At 51.9% G+C, this 13,096-nt stretch overlaps 1 protein-coding gene across 1 annotated transcript in view; it reads right to left on the bottom strand.

Moving 5' to 3' along the window:
* The window catches only part of KCNQ3 (potassium voltage-gated channel subfamily Q member 3), a 318,490-nt gene that overhangs the window by 44,262 nt on the left and 261,132 nt on the right, over positions 1–13,096 (bottom strand). The window contains exons 3-6 of the mRNA XM_086695755.1: positions 11,963–12,089; positions 7,924–8,096; positions 1,965–2,120; positions 629–739 (exon numbers count right to left, since the gene is read on the bottom strand). Coding sequence (XP_086551881.1) covers positions 629–739; positions 1,965–2,120; positions 7,924–8,096; positions 11,963–12,089 — 567 coding nt within the window. The remainder of the gene's footprint in view (positions 1–628; positions 740–1,964; positions 2,121–7,923; positions 8,097–11,962; positions 12,090–13,096) is intronic.

Below are 13,096 nucleotides of genomic sequence, written 5' to 3'. Positions count from 1 at the left end.
TGACCTAATTGGGCCTCAGTTTTCTCATCTGGAAAATGGCGACAGACACCGCACCAAACTCACGATGTTGTCATGAAGATTCAATGACATGACGTAGGTAAAGCATTTGGCACGATTCCAGCACAGGGTAAGTCCGACAAGTGCTTTCTAGGACTGTTGCTACTGTTACGCTCATGGGCGCCGGGCTTTGGTGGGTTATTCTATCACGGGTCAAGACTCACTCTGGCGGGAAATGAATTGTTTTTACATAAGCCAGGACACGAAATGACAGGACAATGGAAGGGAGCTCACATTGACGAAGGACCTGCCACGTGCAAGGCGCTGGGGAAAACGTGGGTGGGAGATACAATCTCAGCCCCCAGGGAGCTCACAGTCTGCGGTCGGGGGGGGGGGTGGGTGGGGGGAGGCAGCATGGGGTCAGAGATGCCTTTGCAGAGTCAGGCCCAGAGGAGGGAGGGACTCACTGAGTTTAGAGAAGGCAGCCTGGGGACTGGACTTGAAACAGCCCGGCGCGTGGACTTGAGGGGGTCTAAGGGGCTAGCGTCCACCTAGGAGGTTCAGCTGGGGCCGGGTGGGCGGCGGAGGGGGTCCCGCGTGTCACTCTAGGGTAAACACTGAAGGTACTTACCGCTGGAAGGGCAAAAAAGGAGACGCCGATTAAGGAAAAGGTGGCTGCAATCAGGCGGCCCTCCCACGTTTTGGGCGTCTTGTCTCCGTAGCCAATGGTAGCCAGTGTGATCTGAAGAGAGAAGAAGTCAGACATGAGCCTTCGCGGGGAGAGGGAAGTCAGCTGAGCTCCACCTGTCGGCCTTTTGTGCTGCCTGGGGATGTTTCCCCCATGGGAGACCAGGTACCAAGTGCCAAGTAAGTACGTGGGAGCCTGGAGACCACACCTGTTTCTAAGTTACGGATTTCCTACCTATAGTCGATCAGCCAACAAACATTTCAAATAATTGCAAACACATGCATGTGCATTCTTGGCATATTTACATATGCGTGATTTTGGGTAGTGCCATGTTTCCCAATGTATGCGTGCCTATGAGTGCGTTTATACATATCGTGTATGTATGCACTTGTCTGTGCCGATGGGTGTTGTATAGTCCTGGGTGTGTTTACAAGTGTAGTTGACCATGCACACATACTTATGAATATGGAGAACGGGAAAGCAGAGCGGTTAAGCATGTGGCCTCTGGAGCCCGACTGCCTGAGTTTAAATCCCAGGTTCCACCACTAACTGGCTCAGGGATCTGTCTTGGCTTCATTACATACTTAACCGCTTCATGCCTCCATTTCCCCATTTTATTTTAATTTCTTTTTAATCTTTATTTTTGAGAGGAAGGGGAGGGGCAGAGAGAGAGAGACACACACACAGAATCCAACGCAGGCTCCAGGCTCTGAACGGTCAGCACGGAGCCCGACGTGAGGCTTGAATCCACAAACTGCGAGCTCATGACCTGAGCCGAAGTGGTTTGACCTGAGCCGACGCTTAACCAACTGAGCCACCCAGTCGCCCCCTCAGTTTCCCCACTTAAAAAAAGGGACTCAAAATAGAAATTGTGTTTAAAATATGTTAATACAAGGAAGGACTTTAGAGCAATGCTCTGGAGCAAAGTAGGCCTTCGGAAACTGCTAGTGTTCGTAACAAGTGTCCCTGGTGGGTACGGGGCTGTGGGTCTCCAGGTGCGTTTGAAGGTCTGAGTGCACGTGTGTGCACCTGCCACTGCGTCTGTTTGCACATGCACGGCTCAGCTGATAACAGCCTACAACTAATGAAGCAAGGTCCCTGGGTGATGATGGGCGCTGACTACTCTCATCATTTGTAAGCACTAAGGAAAAGCCCATTGCACGTACATGCACCTGTGCGTGCACGCCGCTGCCACCTAGGAGCACACCCATGCCGCGCCCTCCACCTCTCTGTCTCTAACAGTCAGTCCCCATGGGGGGCCTTCAAGATGGTGACTCACCAGGCCCCACCAGAGGGCATCTGCATAGGTCTCGAATTCCTCCTTCATCTCTTCTCCCTGTGCATCCACCTCGGGCACGTCTTTCTCAACCAGGTAGACAAGAAATGAAGAAAGGATGAGGGTCAGGAACCCAATGTACCAGGCGGTGATGAGCTCCTGGGAGAGCAAGCAGTGGACAAGGGCGGTGGTCACTGAGAAGTCTCTGGATGCATGCTGGAGGCAGATACGCTGGAGGTGGAGTCCGGGCTTATGAACATTGTGACTGTGGGTGGGTTACGTACCTCCCTGAGCCTCACCTCCCGTCACCATGAAAGGGGATCAGTAATACGGTCATTCTTTCCTTTTTCTTTCTTTCTGTTTTTAAATTTGAGTATAGCTGACACATTGCATTAGTTTCAGGTGTGCAACATAGTGATTCCGCAAGGTTACACATTACATTATGCTCACCCCAAGTGTAGCTATCATCTGTCCCGCTATAGCTCTATTACAATGTCGTCGGCCATATTCCTTATGCTGTCTTTTATTCCTGTGACTTATTCATTCCGTCACTGGAAGCCTGTATCTTCCACTCCCCTTGACCCATTTTGTCCAACCCTCTACCTCCTTCCCTCTGGCAACCATCAGTTTGTTCTCTGTATTTTTTTAAATGTTTATTTATTTATTTTTGAGAGAAAGAGACAGAAAGAGAGAGAGAGAACGCACATGTGTGAGCAGGGGAGGGGAAGGGTGGGGAGGGGGAGAGAGAGAATCCCAAGCAGGCTCCGAGCCACCAGTGCAGAACCCAATGCGGGGCTTGAACCCACAAACGGTGAGATCATGACCTAAGCCAAAATCAAGAGTCAGATGCTTAACTGACTGAGCCACCCAGGAGCCTCTGTTCTCTGTATTTAAAGGTCTGATTCTGGTTTTTGCTTAACTCATTTGTTAGTTGTTATTTTATTTATTTGTTAGAATTAAAAAAAATTAAATTTTAGTTAACATATGGTGCAATATTGGTTTTAGGAGTAGAATTCAGTGATTCATCACTTCCATACAACACCCAGTGCTCATCCCAACAAGTGCCCTCCTTAATCCCCATCACCCATCTAGCCCATCTCCCACCCACCTCCCTCCATCAACCCTCAGTTTGTTCTCTATCATTAAGAGTCTCTTACGGTTTGTCTCCCTCTCTTCTCTACCCCCCCTCCCATACGTTCATCTGTTTTGTTTCTTAAATTCCACACGAGTGAAATCATACGGTATTTGTCTTTCTCTGACTTATTTCGCTTAGTGGAATACATTCTAGTTCTGTCCATGTTGTTCCAAATGGCAAGATTTCATTCTTTTTTGATGGCTCAGTAATAGTCCATTGTATATATATATACCACATCTTCTTTATCCATTCATCAGTCGATGGACATTTGGGCTCTCTTCGTTGTCTTTTTTAGATTCCACTTACGAGTGGAATCGTATGGTAGTTGTCTTTCTGCCGACTTGTTTCACTTAGCATGATATCCATTAGGTCCATCCATGTTCTCACAAATGGCAGGATCTCGTCCTTTTTTATGGCTAATATTCCATTGTGTATATACACCATATTTTCCTCATCCCTTTGTCTATTGATAGATACTTAGGTTGCTTCCATGTCTTGGCTATTATAAATAATGCTGCAATAAACATAGAAGTGCATATATCTTTTTGAATTAGTGTTTTTGTTGTCTTTGGGTAAATACCCAATAGTGGAATTATTCGGTCATAGGATATTTCTGGTTTCAATTTTTTTGAGGATCCTTCCTACAGTTTTCCACAGCAGCTGCACCAAGTTGCATTCCCACCAACAGTGCATGAGGGTTCCCTTTTCTCCACATCCTCGCCAACACTTGTTGTTTCTTGTCTTTGTGGTAATAATATGGTCCTTCCTTCCATCATTAACAGAATGAGTGTATAGCTCTAGGAGGAGAGGAAGAGTTCTGTCTTCAGGGATCCTCAATATCACAGCTCCCGAGACTTCACAGGGAGGTAGGGAGGCAGGAAAAACTGACAGCTGCCTCTGAGACAAGGCCCAGGACTCAGGAGACTTGATTCCGGGCAGAACTTCTCAGATCCAAGATAAAGCTCGGCGCTACTGGGAAATCAACAGCAGGGGTCGCTAGCGTGGCATAGGGAACCCAGTCCTGCCACTGATTTCCTGTGTGATCCTGGCAAATTATCCCCCTCCCCAGCTTTCGTTTCTTTATTTTCGAAATGGAAGTACCAGATCACAGTTCCTCAAAGTGACACGTGTACTCCTCATGGAAGGAAGACAGGCAGTTTTTATGTTAAAGAGTCACTTACTGACTTAAACTATATTAAAAATTAGCATAAATTCAAATGACCATAAAACCCATTATCTCGTGCATATTATCACATGATAGACTGGGACGTAGGAGTGAATGCACAAAAGTGAGTTGATTAAGAGAAAAATGCTAAGAAACAGTAAGGACGGTGCAGGGATATGGCAAAGATCGGCCACTCACCGAAGTTTCGAATACCCTGACCCAGAGGATCCCTAAGCCTCTTTCGATTTCTCTCATTCTATCCCGATTTCATCTGACGCCCCTGCTACGTCTTCCCGGGGAACAAAGTGGGTCATATCCATATGCCCCATCTCTCTGACCTTCTGGGTCAGATCTCGCTGAGAGGGGTGCTTCGTGCCGCTGCTCACACTGGTCTCACTGCCCACAATGCCCTTCCCCATGAAGAGCAGTGGCTCATCTTGAGATTCCCGTCACCTCCATGATGCAAGTTTCCCAAACATCCACTTGCTCAAGGAGACGGAGCTCATCTGTAGTTCCCTTATGCTTTCGCTACGTCCCAAGTAGACTTCTCCAAATCCGTAACACTTATTCTGCTCACTGCTTAGGTCTGGCTTCCCCCACAGCATCACGTGCACAGTGCCCTTTGGTGAGTTCACTTTACAGCCCAGAGAGGTTTCAATGGTGCAGGCAACCCAGCCAGCCGGCCATTCCCTTTGGCGACTGTCGGCCCTGCCAGGCAGGTTCAAGAAGAGAAAGGTGAACTGGATGGTCCTTCCCCAGTGACTGTCTGGGCACGAGCTTCTCGCCTCGTTGAGCACGGCTCTCGTGTTCCTATGTGTTGTCATACCCTCCGGCCCCCAAGTGCGAGTCAGAAGTTTCATCTGGTGCTTAGCTGGGGAAACTGCGGTCTGTTCATGAGCGCACAGGAAAATTGGTTTTGTTGGATTATTAAGAAGTAGCATAATGGGCACTGAAAAGGAGTGAAAATGTGTCCCAGTTCTGTGCTTTGCAGTCATTCAGAAGGCTCTTCAAGGTAATTCTGACTTTACACGATTTTTTGCTGGTCACGGCCTGTGGCTGCCCCCCACCCCCCATCCTCTGTCCACAGACTCCTGCCCGTGCCTGAGCCACCCTGCGATCAGACTGGGACTGGGGGACTAGGGTGGAGCCCATGTGGGGGGAATGCCGGCAGCAGCTTCCTGCCTGTTCCTGAAGTCCACCGCGCAGGGGGCTCCAGGCTCACGTCAGACCCCACGTGAGTGAGAAGACAGCGGCATTTTTGCGCGAAGTCGCAGAAACTCCGGGCTTCTTTGTCCTGGCAGCACAGCCTGGCCTATCCTAACCTTGAAATCCTCACCCCGTGCAACACGGGCCTCCACTCTGTGTTGCCGACACCCAGAGGAGCGAGTCGTGGGGCCCGGCCTGGAGGACAGAGGTTTTGAATGAGTGGATGAAGAGAAGAATTGACAAGTGCGCCTTCACCAAGCTTAGAGGGGGGAGTAAGGTTAATAAATGGGGAAGCGGGGCTGGAATCCTGACATGTGCTCACTTCCTAAACGCACCGCCTGACCCGGAAGTGAATGGCGGCCCAGCAGCCACGCTGCGGCCTAGGAACAGCACAATGCTAAAAGCGGGGACGTGTCAGGGGCAGAATGGCACGTAGGGCTTGACAAGCAGTTTCTTTTTCTGCCTTTGGTCTCCCACCACGGAGATGTCATTTTGTCTTGAAGTTCGGCCCACCTGACCTCAGTTGTGGGGTCTGGCAGTGGCGAGGATCTGTCTCTTCCCAGGAACTCCATGGGAAATATGCAACAGTCTTCTATTCCAATCCGAGGGAACACAGGACAGGAATCGAAACCAGCCATTTTCAGCCCTGATGTCTGCCGGAGCCGTGAATCAGCTCAGCTCCATGGCTACAAGGTTAGGTATTGCTAGCATGTCCCCTGACAAGAGAGTAAAAGGTCAGGTGGAGGACAGAAATCTCGAAAGAAAGCTCAGACCTCACCGAGTCTGGGGTCAGAGGGAACAGAGACAGAATAAAGCATGTATGACTTCATGAGGTGAAGGGCTCCAGGTGTTTCTACCTTTGTATTTCATTTTATTTCTATATTTATTTGTATTGTTTGTGAAGAAAAGCATATTTGGAACAATAAATGACCACCTACTATTATCCAGGCGCTGAAATGTATCTTTTCTCACGCGAGCAGCTAGGATTCTCATTTCAACTGCTGAGGAAGCTCATAAAAACAGCATGTTCTAAATCTTTTCACCGTTTGAGGTGAGTGCATTATCATCCTCATTTTATACTTAAAAAATAAAATTTATTTATTTATTTTAAAGCTTATTTATTTTGAGAGAGAGAAAGAAAGAGAATGTGAGTGGGGGAAGCACAGATTGGGGGGGGAGGGAGAGACAGAGACAGAGAGAGAGAGAGAGAGAGAGAATACCAAGCAGGCTCTGCCCTGTCAACATGGAGCCTGATGTGGGGCTTGATCTCATAACCTATGAGATCATGACCTGAACGGAAATCAAGAGCCAGACGCTTAGTCAACTGAGCTACCCAGGTGCCGCCTTCGCCTCCGCCTTCGCCTTCTCCTTCGCCTTCTCTTTCTCCTTCTCCTTCTTCTTTTAAAAATTTATTTATTGGGGCGCCTGGGTGGCGCAGTCGGTTAAGCGTCCGACTTCAGCCAGGTCACGATCTCGCGGTCCGTGAGTTCGAGCCCCGCGTCGGGCTCTGGGCTGATGGCTCAGAGCCTGGAGCCTGTTTCCAATTCTGTGTCTCCCTCTCTCTCTGCCCCTCCCCCGTTCATGCTCTGTCTCTCTCTGTCCCAAAAATAAAAAACGTTGAAAAAAAAAATTAAAAAAAAAAAAATTTATTTATTTATTTTGAGAGAGAGAGAGAGTGACATAGGGGCAGAGAGAGAGAGGAAGAGAATCTCAACCAGGCTCTGCTTGGTGCAGAGCCCAAAGTGGGGCTCAAACCCACGAACTGTGAGATCATGACCTGAGCTGAAATCGATACTCAGAAGCTTAGCTGACTGAGCCCCCCAGGTACCCCTTTTTATTTTTAAGTAAGCTTCACACCCAGCACACAGCCCAACATAGAGTCCAACAGGGAGCCCGAAGCCGGGGGAGGGGAGGGGACTTGAACTCACAACCCGGAGATCAAGACCTGAGCTGAGATCAAGAGCCAGCCGCTCAAGGCACTGAGCCACCGAGGCGCCCCATCCTCATTTTATAAACGCAGGAACCAAGACCCAGGAGGTTACGCAGTCACGCCAGTCACGCCAACAGAGTTGGGACTCCCCCCAGTCTGTGGGCGCCCTGAACCTTTCCCTCCCATCCCCTGCTGCCTTGCGCTGGCTCATTTCACCCCCTCGACGACCGGGAGGCAGAGCTATCCTCATCTTCCCTCTAGAAATGAGAAACCCGAGGCACAAGGAGAGTTGAGCACCTCGGACACAGGGAGGGGCGGGAGAGGGCTTGAACCCGGATGTGCCTGCTTTTGCTGCTGTTGCACCCCTGCTTGTGCCTCTCTTCCTCCTCCTCCTCCTCCCCCTCATCACCGGTGGTGGCACCGCGACCGCCCTCGGGGGGGACACCGTGCGGGAGGGGAAGCCCCGCAAGGCACCACCGGGGGGCGAGAGGCCCACGCGGTCTGGCGGCTTCTCCGCGCCACTTACTTTGCTGTGGGCGCAGATGGCGGAGCCCAGGAGCTTCCACGTGCCGCCCCTTCGGTCCATGCGGAGCATGCGCAGGATCTGCAGGAAGCGCAGGCTGCGCAGCGAGGTGGCCAGCACATTGCCCTGGTTTCCCACGGCAACCACCGGCACGGAGGCGATCAGCACGAAGATGTCTGGCAGCGGGGACAGAGGGGGGGGGCGGGGGGGGGGGGAGAAGGAAAAGAAGGTCAGGCCAAGGCAGTGGAGCCGTCGCAGCCACTGGCTGCCTGCAGCCCCACACGTGCCGGGCATCGCTGGGTGAAACCGTGACACCAGTCGCACGTGGTAGGCAGGCTTAGTCTCCTGTGGCAGATGGAGAAACGGGAAGTGAGCGCGCGCGCCTTCCCAAGCCGAGCGGGGGACTGGGGGCAGGACTGTCAGAGCCTTTACTCTCAATCCCAGGGAAGCGGTTCCCCAAGGGCACCCCCCCCCACCCCGGCCCCCAGAGGAGGGGTCAGGGCTGCCCCGCTTGTGGAGGTGAAGCCTGAAGCTCAGACGCTGTTGAAGGCAGGTTTCCCCTAAAAGCGGCACCAAATCCAGGCGGCCTTGGCCGTGGGTGACGTGTGGGGAGATAATCTCCCAAGAGGCACAAGGGAGGGGAGAGGGGAGAGGGAGCCAGGGAAGGAGAAAGGCAAGGTGAGATGGGTGTGAGCAGGCTCTGTTCTGCAGGCGGAACACCTCCCAAGGTTGTCGCCCTGGAAGATGGGAGCTGGGACTTCGGTCTGGGGGCTCCTGCCCCCTGCTGGTGGACGGTCACCCCTGGGGTGGTGAATGTCCCCACACTTCTGAGCTGTGCCACCTGGTGGTCTCCCTCGGCTTCAGGGTAGGCCCTGGCGTAGATTGAGGTAAAACATGAGGTCCACCCATGAGTTGCGATGCTGGTGACTGAGAGCAGAGAGGCAGAGGAGCCTGGGGGCGAGGGAGGCAATACTCATGCCGACCATCTCCCTACCCCACTGCAGAGGCCAGCAGGTAAAAAGGACCCCATAGCCAAGTCAATTTGGGGAAAAGAAATCCATTAAGAAGGTTTTGCTGCTTTAGGACTTCCAGGAACCATCAATATGCGAGTATGCACGGTGGCTCTCAGTTATGCAAATGAAGTACAGTCTTTCCCCAAAGATTTCGACCATGGGACTGTTGTTTTGCAAGAGCATCGGTTCTAAGGAACACACTGGAAGCAATGTTTATCCGCTGGGTAAAGTCCAAGCTCCTGAAAACCCTGTGGCCTGGCCCTTAGGAGCCTTCCAGAAGCAGGTGCGGTTTGCTGAGCACACAGCACTCTCTCACACCTCCATACCTTTGTCTGTGTTGGTCTCTTGGCTCAGAACAGGTCCCTCAATTCACACCTGGCTACGTTTGCCATATCAAAGTGTTGCCTAAACGCGCTTAACTTTTGGGAAAAACTTGGTGTCAAACATCTGGATGCCAGTATGTCTGTATCCTTGGCTAGGCTTCTCCGTTTATCTGTGTGAAGTTATCCACTTACAATGTGTGTAGAAAGCAAAACACAACAGAACCTGGATGCGTGGCAAATGTGAGTCAGGCCTATGATGCGCAGAGCGAATGGAAGATTCTGGCCCGGTTGGATCCATTCGCACCCGAAATGGCAGGGTCTGAAGCTGCCTCGAATATGGAAGCCATGATGTTCACTGACGGGACACGCACTCTCATGTCCAACACGTAGAGAAAAGCAACATTACCCACAAGAGCCATGTTATGGGAGAAGTTGAGATGAGGAGAGCAGAAAACACAGGCACCCCAGAAAGGAAGCCAGCAAGGATGGGGATGCTGGGGGTGGGGGCCCGGCTCTCCAGGGGAGGCTGGCAGGTGCAGTGTCATTAGGAGCTCGGTCAAATCAGCCCCTCTTAGAATCGTGGAGACTCCTCCACGGGGAATGCGCTTGTCCTGGAAGGGTCCAGGCTCCACACAACACTAGGATGTTCTCCAACTGGGTAGGAACCTCTGAGTTTGGGCACAAAGTCACTTCCCCTACCTCCTGCCAACACACACACACACACACACACACACGACTTCTGGTCAGCACTTACATAGATCTCTCCAAAGAAGAAAAAGAAGTCAGCTTAACACTTTGCAAAAGACTTGAAAGGAAGGTTAAAAAAAAAAAAAAAAAAAAAAAAAGGGAAGGCAAGCTGGGGTTGCTATGGTCTGAATGTCTGTGTCCTCCCCAAATTCATATGCTGAGATCCTGCCCCCCAGTGAGACGGTCTTAGGAGGTGGGGCCCCTGGGCGGTGATGAGGTTATGAGGGTGGAACCCTCATAAGTGGGATTAGTGCCCTGATAAAAGAGCTTCCTGAGAGCTCCCCACCCTTTCCACGGTGTGAGGACACAGCACGGAGACCAAGAAGAAGTGGACAGCCTGGGACCCAGAAGAGGGACTCGCCCAGAGCCCGGCACCCTGATCTTGGACTTCGGCCTCCAGGACCATGAGAAAGACATGTCTCTTGTTCATAAGCCCCCAGTCTGGGGCGTTGTTCTAGCTGCCTGAATGGACAAAGACAGGGGCAGACAGGGGAGGAGGCCAAAGAAAGAAAGGTTAAAAAAAGTACGAAAAAAAAAATCAGTAACTGCAAAGTTCTCCAAAGTCGTGTGCATGAGCGTGTGCACACACACGTACACCCACGTGCCCTCTCCTTGCATTAAAAGTTCCGAGTCAGAAACAAAACCCTCAGGGATGCAACCTCAGCAGCAGACGGGCAGAAGGAAGAGCAGTTTCAGTCGTGGTCAGGGCGGTGCCACCAGCTGTGGCCGCCAGGCAGCTCACCCTTGGCTGCGTGGACAGAAGTGTGGCACCTAGGACCGAAGAGGGGTCCAGCTCCTCTTCCCTGGGCTGGCCATCCATACCCAAAGGGCTGTGTTCAGTCCTGGGGGTTGCTTTTTAAAAGGGCGGTGAGCATGCTCAGAGAAGAGGTGATGATTCCAAGAACACGTGATACCAGGTGTAGCTGAAGCCATGAAGCACATTTTTCCACTGCTGGAGTGGAGACGAGGAACAGAATGACGGAACTCAATTATCTGAAGACAGTCAGAAGATTTAAGGTGGCATAAATACCTTGGAAGGTGGTGAGCGCCCCGGGACTGGAGGTATGCAAGTAAGTGACCACTTGAAGGCTGCTGTAAAGGGGGCGGGAGCATCCGGCGGGGTGGCACGTTGGACTTAGTGCCTTTGGAGGGCCTTCCGAGCCCTGGCGTTCTATGACCTAGGAATTTGAGACTCCTCCTCCTCCCCGTCCCTGTCGCTATATGATTTTAGTAGGATCTCCAGTTGGGAACATATGGGTCCGTGCTGCACCAACAGGGGTAAACGAAAGTGATCACCTTCTCCGCTGTCAAAACGCCTGCACCCAGAGGGAAAGGTGTCAGTGACATCTCCCCAAAGCAACTTTTGGGTCAAGGCCCAGCAACATGGTAGGGAGGGAGGGCACAGGTGTTAGATTCTTCCAGACCTGGGTGTCAGGATGGAATCTGCTGCTTACTACCCGTTGTGACTGGAAAATGACTCAGCACCGTGAACCTCGGCTTCCCCCTCTGTAAAATGGGCATAACGTGGACCTACAGAAGGAGTTCTCAACCGGCAGTGGCGTCACCCCTCCCCTGCCCACTAAAGCCAGTCTGGAAGGCTGCGGGCAGTTTGGGTTGTCACAGTGACTGGGGGCTACCGAGTTTCGCGACTGGGGATGCCCAACATCCTATAATGAGCTGCTTCTTCACAGCCCCAATGCCAAGAGGGGCCCCCACCCCGACCCACTGAGAATCCCTGCCCTGTCGAGCCGTTAGGGCAAGCCGCGGAGGAAGGAATTCGGCATCCGGACACTGGAGCAGCTCTTCCCCATCGAGGTAGGGTCGGAGGCTCTTCTGGCTTCCAGAATACCACGTGATTTCCCAGGAGAACAGCGGCTGCTTAAAATTCCCTCAGGGAAATGGTGCACCCAAAGCAGGGGACCAGGGGGTCCCCAGGTGACTGGGGGGGTCAGGGCTTACCCAGCATGCACAGGGGCTTCCTGGCAAACTTCAGTCTTCCTCGCCAGCCTTTGTATCGGCAGCAACATCCGGCAGCCCAGATCCTCAAAGCAAACTCGGCTCCAAAGATGAAAATAGCAAATGTTTCCTGCGTTAGGAACATATGGAGAGACACTGATCAACCAGGACCCAGTTGTCTGCAAGGAGCGATTTCTGTTCCGAGGTTCTGGAGAACAGGATTTCTGTTGTTGCCATTTTGGTGGTGGACGGGGGAGGAGAGCACGTTATCACCTCCATTCGGTTTGGGACAGCTCCCGTGTCCACTCTCACGTGCTAACTGTCCCTAATATCAGCCTTGCAAAGTGATCACTTGCTTTCCTCTCTCTGTTTTGGTTCCAACGGACCATTTTTTTTCAAAGTCTCTTTTCTTGTACTACCAGCTCCTTAAGGGCAGTTAAACTGAAGACAGAAGTATCAGTCTACTAATCTCACCCAGTGCCTGGCCCCTGGCATTGCTAATCATGGCCAACGGTTACTAAGCGCGGCTCCTGGGCCAGGCACCGCCTCAAGTGTTCTCTAACATTATCCTCATTACGTTTTGAGAAACCAAGGAGTAAACACATTTCTCCAGACTAGAAAGTGGCAAAGAAGGACTCCTGGACTGGCACTGAGGCTCAGAGCCCACGGGCATAAGCATCACGCTGTGCTCTCTCCCTGGACCCAGGGCCTCCTCCTTCCTTCCCGCCTCCCTTGTTGATCAGACACAGACACCTTTGCCCCCCTCTCTTTGGTGACCTCCTGGGACCCTTGGGGAGTTGTCGCTCCGTGATAATCCCCGAAACTTAGCTCCTGGAGCTAGATGGCTTCCCAGGATGCACCTGCTAAGGTCTCAGCGTGAGACGGTGTGGACTAAAATCACCTGAGAAGGAATTTGCTGAATCTGGTGTCACGAATGACATTCTCAGTGCAAGGTGCAGGTTCTGCCATTTTGTGGACCTTAACTGGGGGGCTGGCATCCCTTTCCTGTGCAGATGGTGAACACAGAGAGAAAACAGGCAGAGGGCCCGGGGGTGGGGGGGAGGACGTGGAGACTTTAATGCACAAATGGGATTTGGTACTTGGCCTTGAAGGGAGTCGGAGATCCTCCGGGTTCAA

The sequence above is a fragment of the Puma concolor genome, chromosome F2 (assembly GCF_028749965.1).
Source record: "Puma concolor isolate L17-30 chromosome F2, mPumCon1.1.hap2, whole genome shotgun sequence".
Classification (NCBI taxonomy): domain Eukaryota; kingdom Metazoa; phylum Chordata; class Mammalia; order Carnivora; family Felidae; genus Puma; species Puma concolor.
Note: the sequence above shows the minus strand (reverse complement) of the source record. Positions and strands in the feature narration are given on the sequence as shown.